Here is a 26,241-nt window from a genome sequence, read left to right as displayed (position 1 = left end):
GGTCCCACCAAAAAGGGGGGGGGGGGTGGCACAAAACGTATTACTTTCGGAAAATTTAAACAGTGTTTATATCTAACTTAGAATTGCAGTAGAATGCTGATTTTTTGCATGTGTGAACCTCAAAATGATGTATTGTAACTGCAAAATTCAGTTGTTTAAAAATCCGAGCATATATACGCGCGTGCGCGCGCTTTTTGATGGAAAATATTACTTTTTCACAGTTTTGCAATCTTAAGACCATATAATAAACTTGAATTTACCTTAAGATGCTTTCAAAAAGGTAATCTCTTAACAGTTTTGCGCAAAAAAGCCTCAAACCCTGCTCTCTCGCAATTTAGAAAATATTTGAGATTCTAAACTTTTTCAATTTTGGCATTATTCAAAACAACAGTAGCACGCGACACATGAAAATACAAGTAATTTGTGACGAGGAATTCATTTCTGTGGTCAAAACAAACATTGTAGCGTTTTGATCGGCGCGCTCGTAGCCAGATGTTACATTGTTGGTGTCATCTTGCCACAAATTTTACATGGCATATGTTGATAATTAGAAATTAGGCATGGGGGTTCTATTTCTTGGGTCAAAAATATAGTTTGAGCACTCTGATCGGCGCGCTAGTAGCCAGCTTTTACGTTTTTTGTCATCTATCCACTTATTTTTCGAGTTGTATGTCAATTTACAGATAATTGGGCACGAGAAATTAATTTCCGATGTCAAATTAAATATTGGAGCATTCTGACCGGCGCCTAGTAGCTATCTGTTACCTGATGGGTCAACTTAGCACAGATTTGCATGTTGTATGCTAATTTACAGGTAAATAGGCACCAGGACTTCATTGATAAGGTCAATATGAATATTGGGACATTCTGGCAGAGCCAGCTGTTACGTTGTGAGGTCATCTTTCCACATATTTTACATGTTGGATGTCATTCCACAGGCAACTGGATACGATGAAGTCATTTCTGATGTATAAATAAATATTGGAGCACTCTAAATTGGCGCACTAGCAGCCAGTAGTTACCAGTGGGGATCATCCTACCGTATTTTTACATGCAGTATGTAGATCTTGGATAACTGGACCAAAGGATTTTAATTCTTGGGAATAAATTTCACTTGAAAACTCTGATCGTCGCGCTGCTAAAAAGACGGTAGTTATCAGGTCAGCTTAACATAGTATGACATGACGACCAAAGGGATCCAATTCTGTTGTCAAAACTAGTTTAAAAGCACTCAGGTGGCCTTGCTCGGGGCCACATTAGTATTAATGGACTATTTACAATGTTTGTTCATGTAGTATGTCAGTAGTTAGGTTTCAGACTAGAGAAATCTGTCTTGGGGTAATTAACCAGCAAAGTTAATATAAATTCAAAACTAGCTTTATGAACTGGAATAAATTCCTCAGATCGAATCATCTATAAAATCGCATACAACATGATTAACTACAGTTATAACCAGAAAACCGCAGAATAGGAAGACGACATTATAGCAATAATTTGGTCTATTTAATGTTATTACAAAGCAAATATTGTTATTAATGACTTAGTAAATCCCTTATCAAGTTAATGGAGCCTGTTTACATTAAACAATTGCGGTGTCGCATGTTAATTGGACTATTTAAAGTCATAACTTTAGTCTATTAGTCGTCTTCCTATACTAGAGTTTTCTGTTATCACTGTATGATAAGTTGACCCCATAACTACGTTCTTGCCAGCAGCGCGCCGATAAAAATGATCAAACATAATTTTTTAGCATAAAAAATCAAATCTTTGGGTCTAGTTACCTCAAATAGACATACTACAAGTAAAACAGGTAGCTGCAGGCTGCTAGTTCGCCTATCAGAGGGCGCTTTCCATATTTAACAAAGAAAATAGACCAATCTTGCCCAATTACTTTTAAATTGACATACTATATGTAAAATCTGCTGTAAGATGACCCATTACCTAACTCTTGTCTTCAAGTGCACCGGTCAGACTGCTCAAATATTTATTTTGACATCATAAAAAAAATTCTCGTGCCCAATTACCTGTAAATTGACATACTACTAAAAAATATGTTGGTTGGTAGATGAACCAAAACGGAATAGCTGGCTACTAGCGCGCCGATCAGAGTACTCAAACTACATGTTTGACCCAAGAAATAGAACCCCCATGCCTTATTAATTATCGACATACGACATGTAAAGTTTGTGGCAAGATGACCCATACTGTAACATCTAGCTACTAGCGCGCAGATCAGAACGCCCCAATCTCTGTTTTGACCAGAAATGATTTTCTCTTCCCAATTTACCTAAAGTTTGATGTATCGCATGCTACTTTTGTTTTGATTAGTAATAAAGATGACTTCCTCACCTTCCGGCCCCTCTTCCTTTTCTTCCTTCTTAGGTTTGGGTTTTTCCACTTCCTTCTTTGCTTCCTTCTTTTCCTTCTTTCCCTCTTTCTCCTTCTTTCCAGCTCCTTGAACTATTTGAGCCTCCTGGGCGCACAGTGAGATTTCTCCTAACAATAAAAGTATGAAAACATTTTTTTAAAATTTAGTTTCCAAAGATCTGCTTTTGCTTTCAGAATGTCCCCCAACTTTTGTCAATAAATATTTCACATGTATGTAGGATTTCTTAACTGTAAACTTTTTTGATCCCGTTCGTGATTTATTATGTTCTACGAATTTCCATTATTTTTTGTCTCTGTCACAACTCACAATATTTATCATTTTTATACTTTCAGTAGTTCTGTTTTGTCAATGTCTATTGTCTTATGCATGTTTGTCTAATGTCTGATTTTCTGTTGCCTGTATGTCTGATTTTCTAATGTCTGATCTTCTGGTGCCTGTATGTCTGATTGTTTAATGTCTAATTTTCTGATGCCTGTATGTCTGATTGTTTAATGTCCAACCTGCAATCTGCTTAAAATTATCCTGATGAATGATTGTGTTAAACCATCTAGTCACGTGGCGCAGTTTGTTTCTCACACCGCCATCTTGAAAATAAACCAGCTGTCAATTCTTTCTTCTCCAGAATTCCATTAATGTTAGAAAATCCCGATTCACAACAGTACCATTTTCACATTGAATTGATCAAAAGTGTTAAACTCTCTTGCATTGTTTCTGCAGCAGAAAAAAAAACATGGATCGGATCAAATAAAATCATGCTTTTAGGGACGTCCTACACCCACACACCAAAAGTGACTATACTAAATCAATAATGAAGTGAGGTCTTACGATTTGTACTCTTTATTTATTTTCGCTTGATGTTTTAAGAAAATCCGCTAAGAAGTTTTTTAATCACGGTCATAAACAAGAACGAACATGTGTGAAATTAACAATTTAGAACAGATAACTTATTCAATGTTCATTCTTGTGTTCAAAGCTTTTAAATGTACCAATGTGAATAGGACATTGTTCAATGGAAATTACGTTTTCAGGCCCCTAAAAAATAACAGGAATCACCTAAAACATGTCTGAAGGCGGGTAGAAGAGTAGTACAGGTTGCTAGATCTGCTAAACTAACCCTTTCACCAACAAGATAGGTCCGAGCAACAAGAATATTATCCAAGACCTGTTCATTAAATAATTATATTTGGAGTAGATAGGTCCATGCTACAAGAATATTATCCAAGACCTATTCATTAAATAATTATATTTGGAGTAGATAGGTCCATGCTACAAGAATATTATCCAAGACCTGTTCATTAAATAATTATATTTGGAGTAGATAGGTCCNTCATTATATTTAATATTATTATATTTATCATAATTAAAAGTAAAACCTGAGCCATTCGGATCCAAGGGGCATGATTCCCCTTGGTAGCTATGATCTCAGCGATCCAAAAAATCCTTGAATTGCTGATCGTAAAAGATCAACAAAACTCGCCCACTGTTACACTATCTACTCCAAATCTTACCATTTACTGAATAGGTTTATGGATAATATTTTGTTGCTTGGACCTATCTTGTCTAGAATGTTATCCAAAACCTATTCAGAGATTACAGTTCCAGGGAAAGCTAGGTTCACAAGATAGTGTTAAATAAAGAAACCTTTTTAGAAAAAGAACAATGAATTATACAAACAATGAGTAAAAACGTATTTTTTAGAGACGTTTATGACTAGTAGTGGCTCAACTCAATGTTATTAGAGTAGTCAGGACATTTCTCCAAATCCTCAATTCTACAATATTTTCTAAATGTTTCATTAAATATATAAATGAACAAACCAATATTCCCAGAAAATGAGTGTACGGGGATTAAGTGAGTTTTGTAATTGGCATTAGCAGAACAACGTTTATAACGTAAATATAACGTTTATAATGGTTAACTTGACCAGGTACTGTGACAGATTCATATTTCACACAAATTCGCCTATATTTTGTGCATCAAACATGCTGGGCCCACTACAAACTGGGTTCATAAGACCGACCAGTACTAGTAAATGGGCATTCTATATGATCGGACTAGACCGGTCTATACGAATAAATGGGTATTCTGAATGATCACACTAGACTGGTCGATAAAAGTAAATGGGTATTCTGTACGATTACACTAGACTGGCTGGTACAAGTAAATGGGTATTCTGTATGATCACACGGAACTGGCTGGTACAAGTAACTGGTATTCTGTATGATTACACTAGACTGGCTGGTACAAGTAAATATGTATTCTGTACGATTACACTAGACTGGCTGGTACAAGTAAATGGGTATTCTGTATGATTACACTAAACTGGCTGGTACAAGTAAAAAGGTAGAGAAGTTAACAAACCTGAAGATGATGAAGAACTGCCTCTTTACTTCTGGCAACAGTACCAGGGTTACATCCCTCTACTACTCCCTGAACGACAACACTTGAAATGTTTCGAATTTAATACAAGGTTAACAGCAAAGGATGAGAGTTGCTTAGCAACCCATAATTACAATGAAGATCCAAGAATATATAACGAGAATAATTACACCCTTTCTAGGGAGACAGTAGATTTTCAAAATGGGGGCGGGGGGGGGAGGATCAAGAACAATTGGGCATAAATTGGCAATTATTTAACAAAATAAAATATTTAACTTTATAAAGAAAGCAATAGGCGTACATCACATCTGCAGGGAAACGTATATGCACGAACAAAAAGATTAACTAAATTTTGTACAATTATCTTTTAAAGGGCTGTAATTGTAATTTCAAGTGACCTAACAAGCTAAGATGGCAATGCTCGATTCACAACAATACCCTTACAAACTTTGTCTGATTAAGTGTGAATTAGATATCAATGTTATCATTTTGAAAACACATTATTTACAATTGTGGTTTTCTGCAAAAGTGACTTGCGCATTTCTACTACAGGAAAACATAAAAGGATCATTATCAGAATTAAACACTTTAAACCTAAAAACAACAATATCTTCCACATTAGTGATCAAATAAAGGTTCCGAAGATACCGTTGTGAATCTGATCACTTGAAATTACGCTTACAGTCCCTTTAAAAATGCAGGTCTGAAGGCCCAGTTTAATACCTGTGTTGGATTGACCCATCCAGAGACATGATGCTTCAGATCATTCTCAGCGTACAAACAGTACTGCAGAACCATACTCTAATACAGTATACATTTACAGCAAGTTTCAACATTTGGGTTTCGTTAAAAAATTATTATTGTTGTACCTTTAGGTTTCCTAAAAAAATTCAGCCGGATTGTTAGCTATAGCTAACATATTTGAATGTGCGAACAGTTTTATTATATAGATAGATGATAACAATTTTAAACATGCTGCCGGGTAAAGATGAAGTATATTCTCTAAGAGTTTTATTATATAGATAGATGATAACAATTTTAAACATGCTGCCGGGTAAAGATGAAGTATATTCTCTAAGAAACAACAAATATTTCTGCCAAAATTTTGAAGTTATAAAAATGCAAAATTAGTCGAATTTTCAAACTACCTTAGACGGGGAAGATTTAACTACAGTGGTGGGCGATTGCATTAATACAATGAAAACGACTTTTTATGTATAATAATTTGATCCCTAACAAGCATTTTTCAAATTACAAGTTTACAAGTAAACAAAAAGAAGCTGTTACTTGACAACTTCTCTATGTTGAAAGGTTAAAGTGTTTCTGTTGTTTAACTTGGTAGAAATCAAAATAGAAAGTCGTCTGCATTGAATTGATATATACATTATACAACGACGACTGTTACAAATCAAAATTCCGTCATTTACTTAAATTTTATAGCATTGACCCGCCTGCTGTAAGTTAGGGAACAAGATATTGTATTTTAAAGTAAATATTTAGATTTGTCTGTTATAATCCAACCTGTTGAGCAAGATCTGCTCCAATCAGAGTTTTGTTATTGGAGCAGAGATATAGAGCCGTGGAGACAGGAGACGTGAAACTACCAGCTCCACTCTGATCAAATCAAATCAACATTTATTAATTAAAAGATTGAAACGCTTATTTCTAACAGTTTTGGTGATTTTTTCTAGGAGCATTAAAAAAGGAGGATCAAAATCAAATCAAATCAAATCAGAATCTCAGGGTGCCCTCCTTTCACTCTCCAAAACCGGAGTGAATATACTAAATACTAATGAGAGATTATTTTAAGTATAACTAGGTAATGCAGACTTTAACTTTTCAGAGGGAATGGACTCGGTCACTATTGGGGGGCAGCGCCTTAACATTTCCACCCGCCCCCCCCCACTTCTGGGGAACCACGGTTTTAATTTTACTGTAGCCCCTGTCAATTGTGATGTCGTCAAATTACCATTTTTTTAAACTTATATAACAGAGTTAAAACTGCCCAGAAATATAACTTCCAAAATAAAAAGTGTTTGTTAGATAACTCAAGTATATCCATTTTGTCTTTTAAAAATCTTCTTAGAAATTATATTAAACTCAAAGTAATAAACCAACAAAAAAAATTCTTAGTAGCAAAAAATCCAGTAAAAAAACTAAAATCCTGGGAAAGATCTGTAATCCTAAAAAAACTAAAATCTTTGAAAAATAAATTTAAATCCTAGAAAGAACTAAAATTCTGAAGAAAAAAAAATAAAATACAAGAAAAAAAACGAAAATAGTTAAAGAAAACTTTAATTTAAATGTTGATATAATTCCTTGAAGGTGAAAGCTTGTCCAGACTGAACAGCTATCGTCTGACCGGCATATTTACTCGCCACTTGAACTAAAACTCCACCGCAGCAACCTGGCGGAGCCAATAGTACGGCGGAACCAGCTGGGGCGGACACAGAGGCGGAAATGGACTTCTCTCCTGCACAGAAAATATTGATATAGCAGTTAAATGTTAACGGACCTAATACGTAAAAAAGTGATTATTCTATTTAAAGTTTTATATTCAAATACAAGTTTATAGTTGTGGAACGTAATTACCAAAATTATTTTAGATAATGATCGTGTGCCACCTTTTATAAAATCTTGTCAATCAAAAAGAGAAAAATTTTAGGTGATTTGTTAATTGCTTCTATTTTCCCCCAATGATTATTCTAAGCTGACCTGCTGGTCCTGTTGCGTCAGCTGCTAAGTTGACCCTCTCTACTCCTAGCTTCAGCATAGCAAAGGAATGTGCAGCTTCCATAGCGGCGTTCAGAGCAGAAACATTAGTTCCACTAGCCTTTACACACAGATACAGATTAAAAAGCGGAAGAACATTTTTTTTTTAAATTAATATATTCGTGAAATATAAAATAAATAAAAACATTCTGCGATTTGTTGATGTTCATTGTTACAAATAGTATACTATAAACAAACTTGACTAAACTTCTAAGTTACAGGGATTTTACACGCAAAAATATCCCTTAGGACATTTTAGAGAAATTTCTCAGGTTTGAATGGATACAAAAAACTTATATTTTAATTTTTATTAACTCAGTATAACGTTAAAATAAGTAAACAATCCCTTTAAAAAGTTACCTGTGCGTTATCCGGTCTTCCTCCACCCTTTCCATTTATCAAGGTTTGAACACTTCCACACCATTCATTAGCCTTCAGTCCGGAACTACAGCAGATAAGTGTATGGGACATACCATCTTAGTCAGTTAACAATCTTTTTTTGTGCCGAAACATAATTAGGTTTTCAATTAATTTATTTAAAAGCGCTTCTCAACTGAAATCTAAACGTAATTTTAAGTGACTCTCCATTTTTAGAGTGGCATGTCCTTTGAACAGTGACCGATATGTCCTTATTTTTCTTTCATAAAATTGAGTGCAATAAAATCGAGTGTAAAGTGTACATGACGTCCAAAAGCCTCTCGCCCGTGGTTAATGGATAGATGTTGATTTGAAGGGTACTAATGTGGACTGGATGAGTACCTTAGAATTACGTGTCGAGTCCTTTAAAAACTGTCAGTTAAAACTCTGCAGGCAGAACATTGTACAAAAGATTACTTGAAAAATTGCTGGTAATTTGAAGACATTCAAATTGCCACTTCCGAACTAAGTGTGAAGCAATTATTTTACGTAAAGCAGCATACAGAGTCACTTTAGAACTTACGTTATTGCCTCCTTCGATGAGTAAGCCATGCAGAGTATCTTCCCCGTATCTTCGTCCCCAGAGAAGAAGATAGTTGGAGTTGCAGAAGACAGCAGTTTAACCTGCTTTAATGCTCCATCTATAGCCTAGATATAGAAAATGGTTTAGTAATAGAACTGGGCATTTATGACCGCATCTATGAGTTATTGCAACAGGAAATTCCTGCCTCAATTCCTGACATATGAAAGGAAAATGGTTGTTATATTAGAATGGCCTCCATTGATAGCACAAAATAAAAATGGCAGATTTATTGGTTGGGTATTTATAGACTCTATTACAGAGTTTCCTGAGATTCTTTAGACTAGGTGTCCTGGGATTCTTTAGACAGGGTGTCCTGAGATGCTAACTAGACGGAGTATTTGGCAAAGGGTGTATTTCCGGACTCTATTGGTGGCACAGAAAGGAAAAACGTGGTTGTATTATAGGAGAGGGGCTAAATATGTATATGCTCAATCAAATGGCAAAGTCATAGCATATACTGTATATGCCACTACAGTTATAGTTCTATATGTTGTCAGGTACTCTCCCGAAGGATTTTCCCCAATGGCAACTTCCCAAGGGTATTTTCCCAACTGTGCAATTTCCCCAACGGCAAATTCAGAGGTATGTACTAGAAGCAGCGCTCGGTCCCATAGCCCATTTTAGCCGCAGCTCTTGGCCCCCCATTGCAGCCTGTGGTGCCTCAGAGGTCCTAACCTAACCTTTGGGAAGTTGCCGCTTGGTAAATTGCACATTTGGGAAGTTGCCACTTGGGAAATTTTCACTTGAAAATACTTCACACCATTGTTCCATTTCAGTTAGTTTCCCATCAATTAATGAAGTGAAAGCTTAATAATTGCGTACAAGTTTGAGAAACTATTGTAATTTCTTAAACAACTTTAGATCAATGCTTTGAATATTAGCATGAAATACTACAATTTTGGCTTTAATTGATTGCAACTTTACTAACGGAAACTGACTAAACTCTGTGGACATGTTAATAAACTTCTATTTTAACGTCATCAATGATCCAACCACCCTAGGCCAACATATAATCATTATAAATAGTTAATCAACTTTTTGTATCCCTTTGGTTGGTTTTACAGAGGTTAATAAACATCTTTTGTATAAAATGACCTTTTTTAGCCAATTAACTAAAATCAGTTAGATTATTTTTTATTCTACTGAATGAAATAGATATAAAGTAACAGATTGATTTACAGTGTTCAATGTTAATATCTTAACAAATAAGATAATTTGGTTTTGATTTCTAACAAGATCTATTCAAATTACAAGTATACAAGTAAACAAAGAGAAACTGTTAATGGACAGCTTCGCTTTGCTTTCATGTTTATCTGTATCCATGCTGTTAGAAAGCTTGCTAGATATCCAAATTTGAAATCGAAAGTCATCTTCTTTGTATTAATATAGATCACGACAATAGTCCAAAAAAAACTTTTTCCCTTTATCTTTGATGCTCAAAAATAGTTAAGTTCAACTTCCAAATATATTTGACGAATAAATTATGCAACACACAGAATATAAACTACAATTGTTAAAAGTGGCAAATATCTGTTTACATATATTGAAAAAATAACACATAAAAATGGGCCTAGAAAATCTATTAGTTTATTAACATTTAAAGCATCTGTATGAGAATAAGTATGTAGGTTATAGTAGTAGAAACCATAGCAGTAAATATCCCCCTGTTCACTGTAAAGAATCCAAAAGTAGTTACTGGACCACTCTTTTCAAGCTCCCCTACTTGATTCTGCATCTTATGAATCTTAATCATATCCATCATCCGATATGCATCAGAGTTTCCTTTAGATACAATTTGCTCAATCTGCTGATATATGATTTCCACATTATGCACTATACCATATTGTATACTAAAGACTGCAAGTGCTGCCAAGATGAGACTCCAGTACATTCTTGAAATGATAAAATAATACACAGCAAAAATAACAACCAGCTGCCCAAGAGGAAATATTAAAAGCAAAATATACTCCAGTCCTGACTTAAACAGTTTATATTCTTTGATCAAGTTTATCAAATCTTCTGAGTTTAGTTGATCCTTAACAAGAGCATCCCTGCATTTGCTTTGAAAATTAGCAGTGCAGGCATGCAGAAAAGCAAACATGCAAAACAACATGATGCTATTGTATAAAATGAGGAAAACAATTGAAACCAACAAATATGCGTCAGTAACAGGGTCAAGCTGTAAAAACCATTCCATCTTAGAGAAGAGAACGCCTAAAATTAACAAATAAAAATTGGAGCTTAGAAATTTTAAAATTAAAAAAGTCAATGTTAACTTGAAAATGTTCTGAGATGGAATCTTTAGAATGGAATATCCATAATCCTGATCGGAGATTAAGAATAAGAGGCGAACGAGCATTATTTTATCAGGAGATTAAGAAAAGAGTAGATTAAGCATTAATCTCGATATCCATCATTTTCAGCTCTGGCTTGTTTATCTTAAAATGGTAAGGTTTTGGTATTTTTGAGAAGATTAAGCTTTTTTATGAACTTTTTCAGAAACAAATTTTCAACATAAGAAAATTGCCTAACCTATAAAGTAAGACAGCAAAACTAGGATCTGCTTAGCCATAAACATTTTGCTGACAGGACAGTTTAGATCAAGGATTGATGGTCCTGATCTAACCATAGATAATCCAACTCCAACAGACACAGTGATAGAACTCCCAAGAAACACTGACTCCATTCCAATATACAAAATTTGCATAGTAGTCATTGGACCCTGCATCACCCAACTATAATCACATACAACGAAAGAAATATTGAAGAGAAGGTGAAAAATAATAAATCCAAAACCAGGGTAGAACTTCAGGTCGCCAAGCTTGTTTTGTCGAACAGGTAAAAACTTAATTTTCATCAAGATGAGTAAAATTTGACTAGAGTGCATCTTGACAACTCTTTCTGTAGGTTCAGATATCTAGTTTCTCCCACTGTTCAACCAACACTGAACCAATGTTTCAAAAGGTGTATGTACACAATGTACATGGTTGTTGGGCGGAAACCCAATTGGTTGTGACAAAAGTAAACATTGATATTTTAAATATAATTTCCTACCAGTAACCTTCTTTCAACAATGTTTTCAAAGTTTGAAAAGTTTTTACAGGTGTAATACACTAAAACATTAAATTAAAATTAGTATAATAATGTTATTTCATCAATAATCAAAAGAGTTATAAAGGCTCTTAAAATTATCTATTTTAATTATAATTACCTTATTATTGGCATACGCCTGTAGCTCACAAACCAAGTAAGGTAGGCCTGGATTACCAGTTAGTATCGCCTTTAACCATTATTCTTTTAAAAAAAGGAAACCAACTTACAGAAAATTAAAAGGGTTACTAATTTTTTGGAAATTAAAAGCCGAACCTTTCTTCATCGATTTTCAAATAAATTAACTCTTTAGATAATATACAGAGCTTGGTGACATTTTGATAAAAGATTATGAACGACTGTTCCATATGGAAATGATCCGGAATATTTTTCCCATAAACTTTCTTTCAACAGGTCTATTAAGCATCTGGGAAGTAGATTTATTCTTAATTTGGTTAAGTAAGATTCCGCAATTAATTCCAAAAGTGTTTGATGGTTTAAAATTCTTTAACACTTAAAGTCCTTAAAGAAGGCTCTGTAAGGCCTTTGATCCCGAAAAATGAAAACCCTAGAAATTGAAGAAAAAAATGTATTAATATTGATATCAGGTTTGGTTAGATAGTGTTGTCTTTAACTAAATTAGGTATATTAAGTTATTGTTTTCTTAAGCATTAATTCTTAAAATGAGGAACTGAACAGATGCAGGGTATTATTTTTTGATTGAGCCTAAGTTGGGAAAAAAATCAAACCAATATTAAGATAAACACATAGATAAAAAATTATTGACAGAATATGTTCCTTTGCAGCTTCTACTACATCTCCCATTACAGCAGCTTTCCTATTCCTATCCTCATCATCAATCCTTTTCTTTACATTCTTCAGCTCTCCTCGCATCTCATCCTTCCTGATACATGGTAATCCAATTGAGTGAATGTTTTGCTATATCATTAGGTGATTTGAATCCCGATCCGGATTTACAAAACTGGACAATTGGCGAAATTTTAACCAAAACTTGTCTCAAAAGTTAAAGCACACATTTTATTTTCAATCAATGGAAATTAAGTGTGTACAAAATATTGAAGAAAACACTGCAAGTTTTTAAGTTAAGTTCAGTATGTAGTGTGGAGTAAATGTAAAAAAGAAAAATAAGTTCACTAAAGTTTAATTTGGAAATGTATAAATATTCCTGTTTACTTTGGCGTGAGTCTATACTCTGTTAAGTTTAATATGAAATAAAAGTGTTGACTACTCTTTCGAAATACCATGGTTTTTATTCTTTTATTTTATTTTATTTAATCATACTGGGGTTGGAAACACAACGTGAAAATATATGAGGTAGCAAACTTAAGTTAATGATATGAAAATAAAAAGTGGCAAGCTTTTTTTACATTTTTAAAAACATTTTCAGAAAAATTAAATTCTTCTCCAAAAGTTCAAATTCAGTAATAAAAGCTTCCAAATTAATTCAACATTCAACAACTTAAGAAAAAGATTTTTAGGGGAAAGATGATTTTCTTGTTTACAAATTCTCTACCCTGAAAGTTTAAATAGTAAAATTTGGAATGACACTTTAAGTCAAGTACATTATGAAAGTGCACAATCCACTAGAAATTTCCTTAAGAAAAATTTAAAAAATCTTACTTATGATAGCTGATGGTAGCAGCTGATATATCATCATTGAGTTCTGTGATAAGACGCACCTTTTCTTTCATTCCCATATCCTTACTTTCGACCTATACAAATTAAACATTCGACCCTAACCTTTTTTTTACAATTTGTAAAATATTTCCAAATTTGAAGATAAAAATTAATGAGTGGAAACAAGCGAAAGTCCAGCACATATTTTTTCAGACTTTTATTTTCATTTATCAATATATTTAATGGACTCACCTTAGTCTTAACCTTCTCAAGTTCCCCTAGCAATAGTTTCTCCTTGGCCAATGCCTTCTTTGCCTCTGGGCCAGTCAAAGCAACAATACGCCGGATCCCCTTGGCAATTGCCTCCTCAGAGGCAATGACCATGTGTTCAATGTGACCAGCACGACGTAAATGGGTTCCTCCACAGAATTCCACACTAGTCTGTGTTCCTGTTTTAAAGAAATATGATAGGCTTGCATAATCATTTCTTGATTATGGGAATCAAAAATCCCCCTCCTACTATAATATGGGAAAGAATATGCACTTTTTAACCAAGTTTCTCCCAAAACTAATTTATTTTCCTCTTAAATTCAAGTATTATTCACCATTCTGTAATTTAAATATGTCTTCCACTATTAATCGTCAACTTCTATGATTTATTTTCCTCTTAAATTCAAGTATTATTCACCCTTCTATAATTTAAATATGTCAACTTCTATGCACAAAAACTGATTTTCTACCAAAAAAGAAACCACAAGATAAAGATACCAAAAAAATTGTCCCTTAACATACAAAATTAAATTGCAGGCACTGATCACCCGCAACAAAATTTCTAGATGAAGCCCTGCATTATGACTTAGCGTCGTCTTGTAAATTATTTACCGGCTGGATTGTTTGGATCTTTCTCTAGGTCCACTACAGGGACTCCAACAGAAACAACTCGAACAGGATCAGGATAGGTTTCATCAAACACAGCTCTAAGTCCCTAAATTATATTTGTTAATGCCGATATAAGACAAATCTTGTTAAGGAAAAAATAAAGAAGCTTATTTGATTGTTGAAAAGCTGCTGATATTCTTTTGTATTGCAGGACAGAAAATAATGTTAAAATTGATAATTGATTCGTAAGTTTTTACTTGGCTTTTATTAGTTAACTATTTAGAGTTGATTTATTTAAAAGCAAACATTTTTTTAGCAGGCTTTGTTCCGGATCCTGGTCCAGGAAGCCAAAATGTTTCGGATCCTAAACAATATAGACAAAAAGGAAACTCGACATTGAACCATGCAGCCTACTTCCAGATCGATAGAATATGCTTACTTGTATTGTCTTAGCGACAGCAAGTGATGCCTCTTTGGCGTAGATCTCCTGATTCTTGTTGATCACATTGTTCACTATCTCCTCAACGTTCTTCACCTGTGCTGGGCTCATCGCAGCCTTGCTGGTGAAATCAAACCTAACCAGAAATAGTTTCTATGATCCTACTTCATCAATGTAGATGTGAGGGACTGTAGTTATACTTTCAATCGAACATCCAATTAAACTTTGGCATGTACGATTAAAATAATCTGAGAGAGAATAAATGAGAAATCACTGATTTTTTCAGAACTTAACGCTTTGCACGCGCGAAAAGCCACGATTTCTTAATAATGATCAGAAACATATATTAAGGTTCATGGACCTCTTTAGTTTAAATGGAGATTCACTTGAGATTGCAACAACCATCCCTTAATGGGAGGAAAATTTAGGAGATATAGGTAAACTTGATTGAATTGGTTAGATAAGATAAGATAAGATAACGTTTATTGCTAAAATAATGAGAAAATAAGCTCACAGATAAGAGAAAGTATGAAAATTAGATTACTCATTTAACTTATTTGTGCATACTCTTTTTGGCAATATTATGTACTACTATATACAGATTTTAAACTTTAGAATTTATGAGAGCCTGGATTTCAGCAAGATTGAGAGTTTTTGGGGTTCCGTATTTGGTTTCATATTGATGACTTCATTAATTTAATTGGAATAAGTTTTTTTATTTTCAAGCCTTGTAAATTCTATTCTTAATTTATTGACGACTTTCATCAACCATAACTGAGTTTATCAGTGGCAACTAAACAATAAACATCAATCATACCTGAGTTTATCAGGTTCAACTAAACAATAAACATCAATCATACCTGAGTTAATCAGGGGCAACTAAACAATAAACATCAATCATACCTGAGTTTATCAGTGGCAAATAAACATCAATCAAGCCTACCTGAGTTTATCAGGGGCGACAAAACATCAATCAATCATACCTGAGTTTATCAGGTGCAACTAAAGATCCTTTTTGATCCGCGTCAGAGCTAAGAACCTGGGCAAAAAAATAATTGATTAGGAAACAAGAAAAGGAGAAAAATCGTTGAAAAATCTATTTTTTCACCTCTTAAATAAATTATTTAAAACGAAATTGCAGAATTATTTTTAATTTGGGAAATTTTACAACTGATGTTCGGATTTCAATATTGAAAAAAATCACAACTTTGAAAAAAAAGTTAATTTTAAAAAACTTAAATCTAACATCTTTAGATGTTTTATCTGAGGGAAGGATAAAATGGTACCTGTCTCAAAGCGAAGTTAAGAATATGAGTCCCAGTATGATTGTTCATCACATTTTTCCTCCTCTCTTCATCAACACTAAAACAAATAAAAAAATATTTATGGCTTTTGTCTTTATAAGCTTTGTAGGATCATGAAACATTCAAATCCAACCATTATTGATGCTTTGGAAACCAACACATAGAAGTATTTAGTATATAATCCGAAACTAAGCTAAGTACAGCACTTCGCGCCCCCTTTTCTAATAACAACTTTAGTCACTCTTAAAAGTCGCCATTTATATTAGTTCTCAAATTTGTGCCGATTTTTCTATTTAAATTGATGCATTTTCAACTTTGACCAATATGCACAATGCACAATTGTATAAATATTTTATTAAACAAAAATTTAAATTTAAGATTTACCTGAGTTCGACCGTATCTCCTAGTTTCAGTGTACCTTCCACTGTACCCATATGCAGTACATATCCTCCACGAACCTAGAGTGTACATTGTACAACTATACATACAGTATACATAAAATCAGGCGCGCAACAAAGGGATGGGGTAGAGGGGCCGGCCCCCCTAGCCTGATTAAGGGAAGGGGCTTGCCCCCCTTAAGAAAGCTTGCCTCCGCCTCTGTAGGGCAAGAAATCATTAACAGGGGTCAATATAGTTAAAAACATTGCTAATTTTCTCGAAAATTTGAAAAAAATATGCCCCTACATTAATTTTTTTAAACCTACACTCTAAAAGCAAACTCAAATTCAAAAATTCCCCCTTTCTTTAACAAATGCCTCCAAATTTGGATTATTAAAATTACACTCACACATTCTTATTCAAATTGCCCCACCCTACTTAAAGAATGGCAGAAAAACGATACTATCTTCCTTTAAATCCGATACAGGGCTTGAAATTCATTCGTAATTTAAAAGTATGCCGACAGTCCCTTTTGATGTTACTAGGCTTTTAGAATAATCTTTTCGAATTGGCGCATTTTCAAAAAAAATCTAACTTTTTTCTAAGATTTCTTTTGGCCCGATGGATTCAACAGTTTTGAGGTTTATCGGTTACAGGCAACAAAGTATATATATATATATATATATTTGGTTGTGAATTAGTTATCAGGATCTTAGTAAAATGTTAGTTAAGAAACAAAAGAAATATTTTGATGTCCCATTGGAACATGAATGGAAAGTTCCGGTTTTACAAGAACTTTTCAATACAAGAATGAATAATTTATATGTTGAAGGATTCGATGAATAAGTTATAACTGAAATCATAAATATTGTAATGAGTAATGATCAATATTGTCTATTTGTGCATAATTTTGCATATTTTTCTTTTTTCTTTTGGAAACCTGTATTTTAAAAAATTTATTTAAACAAATTTAAAATACACCATTTATATCTTTGTGTGTGAATAAATCTTTATAATATAATATAAAATAGAATATAACCTTTGATGGATTTTTACATTTATCTTTTTACCTGAACGTTGTTAACCTTCATCTCATTTTCTCCGTTGACAAGAAATCCTTCATCGTAAATCTGTCCTCCTTGCTCAGCATAGAAACATGTACGGTCTAGCAGTACACCACACTCCTGTACATAGTATCATTTTATACAGTAGTATACCACACTCCTGTACATAATATCATTTTAAACAGTAGTACACCACACTCCTGTCATAATATAATCTTATACAGCAGTACACCACACTCCTGTCATAATATAATCTTATACAGCAGTACACCCCACTCCTGTAAATTATATCATTTTATACAGTAGTACACCACACTCCTGTCTATTTCCTCCGTTTTACACTCCCCCCCCCCCCCCCCCCCCCCCCNGTTTTAAGAAATTGAGTTTCCTCCTCGTTGATGATATCAATCACAGTCTGAGGATCCGTCTTCACCTGAACAATTTGACCTTTAAACCTTGCTGCCTCAAACGGATCAACTTAGTATGAAACATTTTTCAGGTAACTATAAACCCCTTGGTACCTGTCCACTAGAAACTGAGTCTACGAACTGTTTACTGTGCCGGATACCCAGAATCTTAGCTGTACAGGCGTGGAACTTATATCTATAAGTAGAAACTAAGTAAGAATAGAACACTTGGTCAGGATAACGCCCTGTACACTGTACAATATTTCAGAACATCAAAGTTTTAAAATTGTATCATAATCATAGCCTCACACTTTTTTTAATAAATTTATGAAAATTGGAAATTGAAATTAAAAATGAATATGAAGTAAAAATAGTTGTCCCTTCAGCAGAAATAATAAGAGATTTAACTGTTCATTTAAACAGCAATATGTTGACAAATAAAATTGAAGAAAAACTTGTAAAATAAATCGTATAAAAATCTTATTGAATTTTTAAAAACATAAGATCATTTTTTTAATAACCGAATCCAGACGAGGAGGATGGCAAATGTTTATAGCTTAAAGTAAACCTTACATTTTATTGTTTATAGTCCATAATCCACTCAATCAATCAATCAAACCCTTCCTTTGACCACATCCCAATCCCAAAAGGACGTTAATAAGATTGGATTTAAATCAAATCAAGTGTAAATCTGGAAGGGACCCCAACGTAGAGCTTCTAATCCTTAAGGGGGCAGCGGCATATCCACTTGGGACCGCATTGGATTGAAATGTGCTACATAAAAAAGTGATTTCTTAAAATGCCATTTTTAAAAAAGTATGAAATAGTATTAATTAACCTGGAATCCTTGCTAGAAGATTCTGCTTCGTAAGCATACTTGAAAGAATCGTCTGTGGGCTGGAAGCTTTTCTCCTAAAAAAATTCAAATTATAGAAAAAATTAAATTAGAAATAAAAGGTTTGCATATAACCTTCTCATTCTTGATCAGAAATATGACTCATGGCTAAAACATTTAAAAATCTAAATTTGGTGTACCCCGCATTATCTTTTAAACGCGATGTGATAAAAAAATTATATAAAAACACTCTGTAAATAAAATACAAAAGCAATTTTAACAAATCACAATTGGAAAAGTAAAAAAGAATTTCTTAAAAACCGATCATTAAAATAAGTTTTAAAGTCTTAATCCAATATTGAAAAAAAACACATGGTACAAAACAAAATTACAAGATAGCAACCTATAGAAATATGGTATTTTCCTCTACTGTACTTTGTACTGTGTACTGTGAACTGCTGTGTACTGTGTACTGTGTACTGTGTACTGTGTACTGTGTACTGCTGTGTACTGTGTACTGTGTACTGTGTACTGTGTACTGTGTACTGTGTACTGTGTACTGTGTACTGCTGTGTACTGTGTACTGTGTACTGTGTACTGTGTACTGTGTACTGTGTACTGTGTACTGTGTAATGTGTACTGTGTACTGTGTACTGTGTACTGTGTACTGTGTACTGTGTACTGTGTACTGTGTACTGTGTACTGTGTACTGTGTACTGTGTACTGTGTACTGTGTACTGTGTACTGTGTACTGTGTACTGTGTACTGTGTACTGTGTACTGTGTACTGTGTACTGTGTACTGAGTACTGTGTACTGTGTACTGTGTACTGTGTACTGTGTACTGTGTACTGTGTACTGTGTACTGTCTACTGTGTACTGTGTACTGTGTACTGTGTACTGTGTACTGTGTGCTGTGTACTGTGTGCTGTGTACTACCTTGAGTTCATTAATACTATGAACGTCTAGAGATATTGTATCCTCTGCTCCTGCTCCTTTACCCTGGCTGGCCAGCTGGGCAGCAGCTTTACAGCTCTCATAGCTGTTCATATCAACCTAGCATACAGAACTATTATTACATTGGAAAATATTACAATTAAACACATGACCACCATAACAACAACTGACCAGCCTATCAACAGACCAGCATACCAACATACCATCATAACAACTGACCATCATAACAACTGACCATCATAACAACTGACCATCATAACAACTGACCATCATAACAACTGACCATAATAACCACTAACCATAATGACAGTTAACTAACCATAATGACAACCAACCATAATAACAGCTAAGCATAATAACGCTAACCATTATAAAGAATGAGCATCATAGCAACTGATCATCATAACAACTGACCATCATCACAACTGGCCATCATCACAACTAAACATCATACCAACTGAGTTTCATGACAAACTACCATAATAGCAACTGAGGTTCATAACAACTGACCATAATGGCAACTGAGATTCATAACAACTGACCATAATAGCAACTTAGCATCATAACAACTGACCATAATAGCAACTTAGCATCATAACAACTGACCATAATAGCAACTGAGATTCATAACAACTGACCATAATAGCAACTGAGCATCATAACAACTGACCATAATAGCAACTGAGCATCAAAAAAACTGACCATAATAGCAACTGAGCATCAAAAAAACTGACCATAATAGCAACTGAGCAACAAAACAACTGACCATAATAGCAACTGAGCATCATAACAACTGACCATAATAGCAACTGAGCAATATAACAACTGACCATAATAGCAACAGAGCATCAAAAAAACTGAACATAATAGCAACTGGGCATCATAACAACTGACCATAATAGCAACTAAGCATCAAAAACTGACCAAAACAACCGTCCAATATAACGACCAATCTCTAACCAACCTGAAGACCCCTCTCCTCACACATAAGCTGGGTTAGGTCAACAGGGAACCCGTAGGTGTCATAGAGACGCCAGGCAATATCTCCAGGCAGCTCTTTTGCTCCTTCAAGCTTACTGATGGTTCTGACAAATAAAGTTTTTCTTTAAGTCCGAAATAATATATTTGCCAGATTAAAAAGTGGTTTAGCTAAATAAATATCATTTCCACCCTCATCATATTTAACATGTTCTTAAACCGTTATTTCCCAGTTTCCCAGTTATTTCCCGGTTAAAGTATTGATATAAAACTAAAAGTTTAGGTGTTGAGGATGTTGACCAGAACAGTAGTCCTTTCCCACAATCCTCTCACTTAAAGATTGCAATGCCAGATTCACATTGGTAACCTTACTGTCTGATTGAGTAAGAATTAGATATCAATGTTTATAATTTTAAAATCTGATATTTTTTTATTGTGATTACTGTAAAAAAGTAACTCACACATTCCTCTTGCATGAAATCATATAGAAATTATAAGAACTTAATACATAGAAAAACTACAATATCTTCCACATTATTAATCAGATATATGTTTTAAGAGTATTGTTGTGAATCGGGCATCACCATCTTTGCATGGAGGGTCCCTTGAAATTACGCTTACGCTACCTTTGATCAGAATTCTCTACTAACCTGTCCAGTAATTTCTGTCCTCTGGATAGAGTTTTAAGAAATTGAGTTTCCTCCTCGTTGATGATATCAATCACAGTCTGAGGATCCTTCTTCACCTGAACAATTTGACCTTTAAACCTTGCTGCCTCAAACGGATCAACTTAGTATGAAACTTTTGATTTGAACAAACGGATTAAAATTATACATATCAGATGAAACTAAATTGAAACTGAAACGGCGTCATCTGCAAAATAAAAGCAGAATTTTCAAAGTTTTTATTCCTCTTTCTTTTCAGGCAGTGCTAAGTATTTAACTGAGTATTTTCTGTTTTAAAGATGGTTTCTGTTTATTGATTGCAATTATCGATAATAAAACAAGAAGTGTTTACCAAGGGCAGCACTAACTAGAACTCCTTTCCCGTGCAGCAAACCTACCCAGCAGTTTAGTTAGAAACCTTCAAAGGATTGCAATGTTATCAAACTTCAACAAAACCTGGAGATCTTTCCATCTGATCAAGATGCTTGTCCACATAGGTAAATTTAGTAATTTTGCGATAGAGATAAAACAGGAACGAATGTTTATAAAAGTAACACAATGATCATTAAAAATAAAAAAATATGAGAATGTGTCGAACAAAATTCTATGATTACAGTTTGTAATATCTGAATGATTTGTTTAGAATTTAATTGATTTTTTACGATCCAAGTTGAATATTTCATCTTTCTTAATTTGTATGGACGCTACGTTCATCGGTCTGAGTCTTTTTTAATACTTTTCTCCTTATAGACGCAACAGATAGAAGTAAGATTTGTAGCGATCACCATAGAATATTTTTCGACGTAAGCCTAAACCCTTTCATTTTTCGCGAACACTCCCTTTATGAAGAGAGAAGGATGCTTAAACAAAATGTATACCCCTAGGACTAATAAAGGGGATGGTGGAGATGGCACATTTGATGTAGGGAAGGGGGGGGGCTGCCTTCATTTTTGGTTCAAATCTTCCAATTTTTTGGCTGCACGCCTAATTAGTGATCGAAACTCCTAAAATAAAATCAAATGTCATAAATCTGTTCAGCTTACCCCTAGGAACCCTTTATGCTTTCACACTTTGGATGTTAACAAGATAATTTGTTTGTTTTCAAGTAATTTCTGTTTATTGTACTTTATCACATCAACAAAAATACTCCTCCAAATAAACTCATCTGTCATATTTAGGTTTTATTCCAGTTTCTGAGGACATAAACGGATACTTGAAGTTTAAACTTGTGTCATGGAAAACTGTAATGGCATATATGGTATTTTGCATAATTCCATTAGTAATGCTGATATATGCCCAAACACAAATATCTGAACAAAGTTCAGGACATCAGTTAACAATAATGGAGGAGATGGCAAAACATATTCACACGATTCAAAATATTGGAATGTCGTTGTTGTATCCAATCCTAACTGGTAAATTGGTGGACAAGTCCCAGATAACACTGAAAGTAAATAAGCTTTATAAGAAAATGTGGCTACTAATGTACATCATTATGATGGCTGTAGTGATTGCAATACATCTTAACAATGCCATTGTACGTTTTAACAGTATCATGCTCCCAATTGCATTTCTATTCTTCTATACTTTAAACATGATGGGGATTATTGTGGCTATGCTTGTTATTTGTTTTGTCTGTTCACCAATCATAGAAGAAGGAATCCACCTAGAGGTATCGGACTCAGAGATTCAAGATATGATTGAGAAGTCTATATTGCTAATGGAGAAAACAAGGAATATCAAAAAAGGATTCAGTCCGCTCCTCTTCTCTATTCTCCCTTTCATGATAGTCTTTGTTCTCTACTTTACTTTTATTGGTATAAAATCCGTGTCTGGTGGAAGGTACCATTTCTTAGCACCTGATGTGCTTAGTGTCTTAGGAATGCTCCTGCTTATCTACTACATCATCAGTTTCTGTGATGAAACACATCAAGCATTGGCAGCATACAGTCACAAACTCAGGTTTAGTGGTCATTAATTTGCAATCATACTATATTTATGTTTTGAATTCCCCTTACTGTGCTTCAGTATTAAATGATAATATGTAGATATTAATTTTTTATTTTATTATTAACAAATCTTTAAATAGATTTAATGTATATGTAGTATATATGAATAATAGAAAATACGATCAGTTTCATTTTTAGAGGGGTATTGAAATCATCTGGCATTGGAAGTATGCGGTTTTATTTCCAGTTTTCCAGACATTTCTGTCTGGGCAAGAAAAAGTTTAATTTGAAACCTTGTCCATTTTAGGAAATAAAAACAGGACTAAAGATAAATAACCAAATTTTTTTTATTGTCTAATTTGATTGTTTTCTCTTATTTAAAAAAAACTTATTAGTTTGATGGCTTTAAAATGTGCTGAATGGGAAATATCTAGACTTCAAATAGGTAATTTATCACTGATAGTGTCACTCTTATGATTTTTTTTGTGATAAAAGTGTTTCTACTTGTTTAGTTATAAACATGCTTGACAAGGAGGCACCATTTGATGCTCTTGGATTCTTCTATGTGGAGAAGACAACCTTTATGACTATTATTAGCAGCTCAATTGCTTATCTAGTAATTATGCTCCAGTTCAATTAATTAATGTTTTTCCTGCACAACAAACATGAAATTTATTAGCTACAAAAAAGGGGTACTCAAACTAGCCATAGTTAGTAAACTGCCCCTTAAAGATTAAGCGCCTTCAATATCAACTTAAATAGGGATTGGTCAAATTTTAATTAAGCTGGTCATGATACTGGGGGGGGGGGGGGGGGGGTTTTGGGGTCAATAAAATTTAATAGAAAAGATGAATGAAAACCGATTATCCTTACCAGGGTAAGCGTGCCGAGCCTGAGAAATTACACTTAGTTAAATGTGTTTGTTTGCTAGAAATCTCCTATTTTGTCAAAGAATAATGCTTTAACACCCTTCTCAATTTCTATATCTCTTTGCCCTGAGAATGTATTAAAAGGGTTTAGCTGTAAACAATCTTTATATAAATTGTAGTGTGTATATCATAATAATGTATAATATTATTATCTGTACTATTTATCATTGGCTTACGGTGATATGTGTTTTGCCAATAGACATTAAAAATGCCACCTCATTGATTAGTTTTAAGAATGTGTATGTTTCTTCAATGTGATAGTTGTCAGGGGTGCCGAGATCCCTGGTGAAGGTGTCAGGGGCGCCCAGATCCCTGGTTTAACTTAATGCACTATCAGTAGAAACAGAAAAGATATATTGACTCGCTGAAAATGTCACAAAAGTGATCTACCAGCGACAAATTTTCCAGTAATCCAGTAATTTTCCCAAAGGTTAGGTTAGCCTTCTGAAACGCCGAAGGTTGCAATGGGGAGGGGAGCGAGCTCTGTAGCTAGGATGGGTTCGAGGAGGGGCGATCGTTTGTGAAAAAGAACCTAATATCTTGGTTACGTACCTCAGGGAATGTTTCTCCAAGAACCTGTACAACTGTATGAACAAGGCTAGCGAAGAATCCAGGTTTAGCGCCTAGTTTCTCGGAGGCGTATCTCACACCTCGTCGGAGAATTCTAGAGATAAATAATTATAATAAAATATGAAGAAGAAACCCACTAAAATCCTTCAGAACGTTTTTTTAATTTAATTAAATTATATAACGTGGCCCTAGAGAGATATAATTCTGTGTAAAGCAGTAAATGAACAATTCATGCATCTTTTAGACAAATATAAATTAATTTAGTCGAAAAAAAACCCCCAGAAAAGTTTGAAAATAAATACCCCTACATTACCTTCTGAGAACATAGCCCCTGCCAACATTGTCAGGTCTTCCACCGTCAGAGAGTGCAATAGTTAATGTTCTAATTTCAAACAAGATTCCAAAATTTATTACATCTATTTTATAAATACATCTTTACTATATAAAAAGTTGTAATCTCTGTTTGTCTGTTTGTTTGTATGGCAGATCATAACTCATAAACCCCTGGACCAATTTGCCTCAAATTTTTAATGGTGATTTCTGGATAACTACGGGAATGTTCTTAGCTTGGTTTTAAGATTCTAAGTTGAGTTGGTCCAGGTCCACTTTTATGGAGAAAAATTGCTAAAATCGTAACTTAAGACCAAACAAGCGTGGGTAAACTGCGGGAGTAACTATGAGTACTCTGTGCAACACTGGGTTCTCAAGCTAGAATATGTAATATTTATGTAAGAACGTCATGTATGGTAAATTATTTTTGTTATCGAGATTGTAAAATATAATACCTATAAACGTAAAAGACGACCTTAATTAATTATTTAATAAAGCGATTAGTTTTACTAGTAGCTGTATAATCGACTTTTTTAGCGAAATGGTGTACACTTTTTTTATTCTTTGAACAATCGATAATCATAAGTTCCGTCTAACAGTCGTCTTCCTAGTCCAAAATGTTATGGGTCCCTCTGTGATATTTTCAATGACGAAATATCAAAAACAAAAAAGCGAATATTTAGATTATTGTTTGCCTAGCATGATCAGCAAGGACCCTGTATGCCATATCAATTCCATCTGTATCCTCAGCTCCAACCCTACCAGCGTAGGCACGTACTCCTGCAATATTAAACAATAATTAGAAAATAAAACTCTGGTATAAAATAGTTTGGAAGTTAGAAAAACAGGGGTAAATAAATTTATGAATTCATTTGGATGACCTTTAAACAATGAAAAATTTGACATCACTCTACCCACAAACATTATTTATTTCCCCAATTCAGCAAATAAAACCATAACAAAAATTCTGGAGGGGGAAAATTCATGCATGATGCATTATGATGGGCGTTAATGCGACATGCAAAGACATGATACATCATATCCATGATGTATGATGCATAATGCATGCTGTACCTGTTCCAGCTTGTATATGCTGGAAGAACGGAAGGAAAAGGTCAGTGTCGTAATTGGAACGCTTGTCCTATTTTAAGGTCATTTTCATATTTTAAAAAAATCGCTTCAAACAAAAGAAATACTAATATGTTTACCACTAATTTTTGAAGCAAAATGAACATCTTTACCGCAGTGAAGTTTTACTAAAAATAGCTATATTGTCACGGCAAAGTCCAAA

The 26,241-nt window shown here is 34.0% G+C and overlaps 3 protein-coding genes across 4 annotated transcripts in view; 1 reads left to right on the top strand and 2 right to left on the bottom strand.

The window, feature by feature from the left end:
• Nucleotides 1-26,241, bottom strand: part of LOC111697292 (alanine--tRNA ligase, cytoplasmic) — a 36,783-nt gene that overhangs the window by 3,957 nt on the left and 6,585 nt on the right. The window contains exons 11-39 of one of the 2 annotated variants that reach the window (XM_023467233.1): nt 26,025-26,091; nt 25,646-25,730; nt 24,934-25,002; nt 24,603-24,714; nt 21,158-21,252; nt 20,494-20,614; nt 19,512-19,628; nt 18,578-18,651; nt 17,854-17,935; nt 17,339-17,452; nt 16,275-16,348; nt 15,873-15,948; nt 15,570-15,625; nt 14,587-14,722; nt 14,151-14,253; nt 13,521-13,717; nt 13,272-13,363; nt 12,429-12,534; nt 11,752-11,820; nt 8,481-8,605; nt 7,901-7,985; nt 7,484-7,601; nt 7,087-7,241; nt 6,290-6,382; nt 5,492-5,569; nt 4,751-4,819; nt 3,443-3,551; nt 2,890-2,973; nt 2,350-2,496 (exon numbers count right to left, since the gene is read on the bottom strand). In XM_023467233.1, the coding sequence (XP_023323001.1) occupies nt 2,350-2,496; nt 2,890-2,973; nt 3,443-3,551; nt 4,751-4,819; nt 5,492-5,569; nt 6,290-6,382; nt 7,087-7,241; nt 7,484-7,601; nt 7,901-7,985; nt 8,481-8,605; nt 11,752-11,820; nt 12,429-12,534; nt 13,272-13,363; nt 13,521-13,717; nt 14,151-14,253; nt 14,587-14,722; nt 15,570-15,625; nt 15,873-15,948; nt 16,275-16,348; nt 17,339-17,452; nt 17,854-17,935; nt 18,578-18,651; nt 19,512-19,628; nt 20,494-20,614; nt 21,158-21,252; nt 24,603-24,714; nt 24,934-25,002; nt 25,646-25,730; nt 26,025-26,091 (2,908 nt within the window). Of the gene's footprint in view, nt 1-2,349; nt 2,497-2,889; nt 2,974-3,442; nt 3,552-3,614; nt 3,678-4,750; nt 4,820-5,491; nt 5,570-6,289; nt 6,383-7,086; nt 7,242-7,483; nt 7,602-7,900; nt 7,986-8,480; nt 8,606-11,751; nt 11,821-12,428; nt 12,535-13,271; nt 13,364-13,520; nt 13,718-14,150; nt 14,254-14,586; nt 14,723-15,569; nt 15,626-15,872; nt 15,949-16,274; nt 16,349-17,338; nt 17,453-17,853; nt 17,936-18,577; nt 18,652-19,511; nt 19,629-20,493; nt 20,615-21,157; nt 21,253-24,602; nt 24,715-24,933; nt 25,003-25,645; nt 25,731-26,024; nt 26,092-26,241 lie in introns of those variants that run through there. The other variant, XM_023467234.1, reaches the window with a different exon arrangement.
• On the bottom strand, nt 9,736-11,731 carry LOC111697294 (uncharacterized). Its single transcript, XM_023467236.1, has 2 exons — nt 11,073-11,731; nt 9,736-10,754 (listed from the first exon to the last, which is right to left on the bottom strand). The coding sequence occupies exons 1-2, from the start codon at nt 11,425-11,427 to the stop codon at nt 10,138-10,140; spliced, it is 972 nt and encodes a 323-aa protein (XP_023323004.1). The 5' UTR covers nt 11,428-11,731; the 3' UTR covers nt 9,736-10,137.
• On the top strand, nt 21,260-23,901 carry LOC111697293 (uncharacterized). The gene is made up of 4 exons (XM_023467235.1): nt 21,260-21,669; nt 22,351-23,134; nt 23,517-23,566; nt 23,634-23,901. The coding sequence occupies exons 1-4, from the start codon at nt 21,606-21,608 to the stop codon at nt 23,759-23,761; spliced, it is 1,026 nt and encodes a 341-aa protein (XP_023323003.1). The 5' UTR covers nt 21,260-21,605; the 3' UTR covers nt 23,762-23,901.

The sequence above is a fragment of the Eurytemora carolleeae genome, unplaced genomic scaffold, assembly GCF_000591075.1.
Source record: "Eurytemora carolleeae unplaced genomic scaffold, Eaff_2.0 scaffold48, whole genome shotgun sequence".
Lineage (NCBI taxonomy): Eukaryota > Metazoa > Arthropoda > Copepoda > Calanoida > Temoridae > Eurytemora > Eurytemora carolleeae.
The sequence above is the reverse complement of the archived record's forward strand: the minus strand, read 5'-3'. Positions and strand labels throughout refer to the sequence as shown.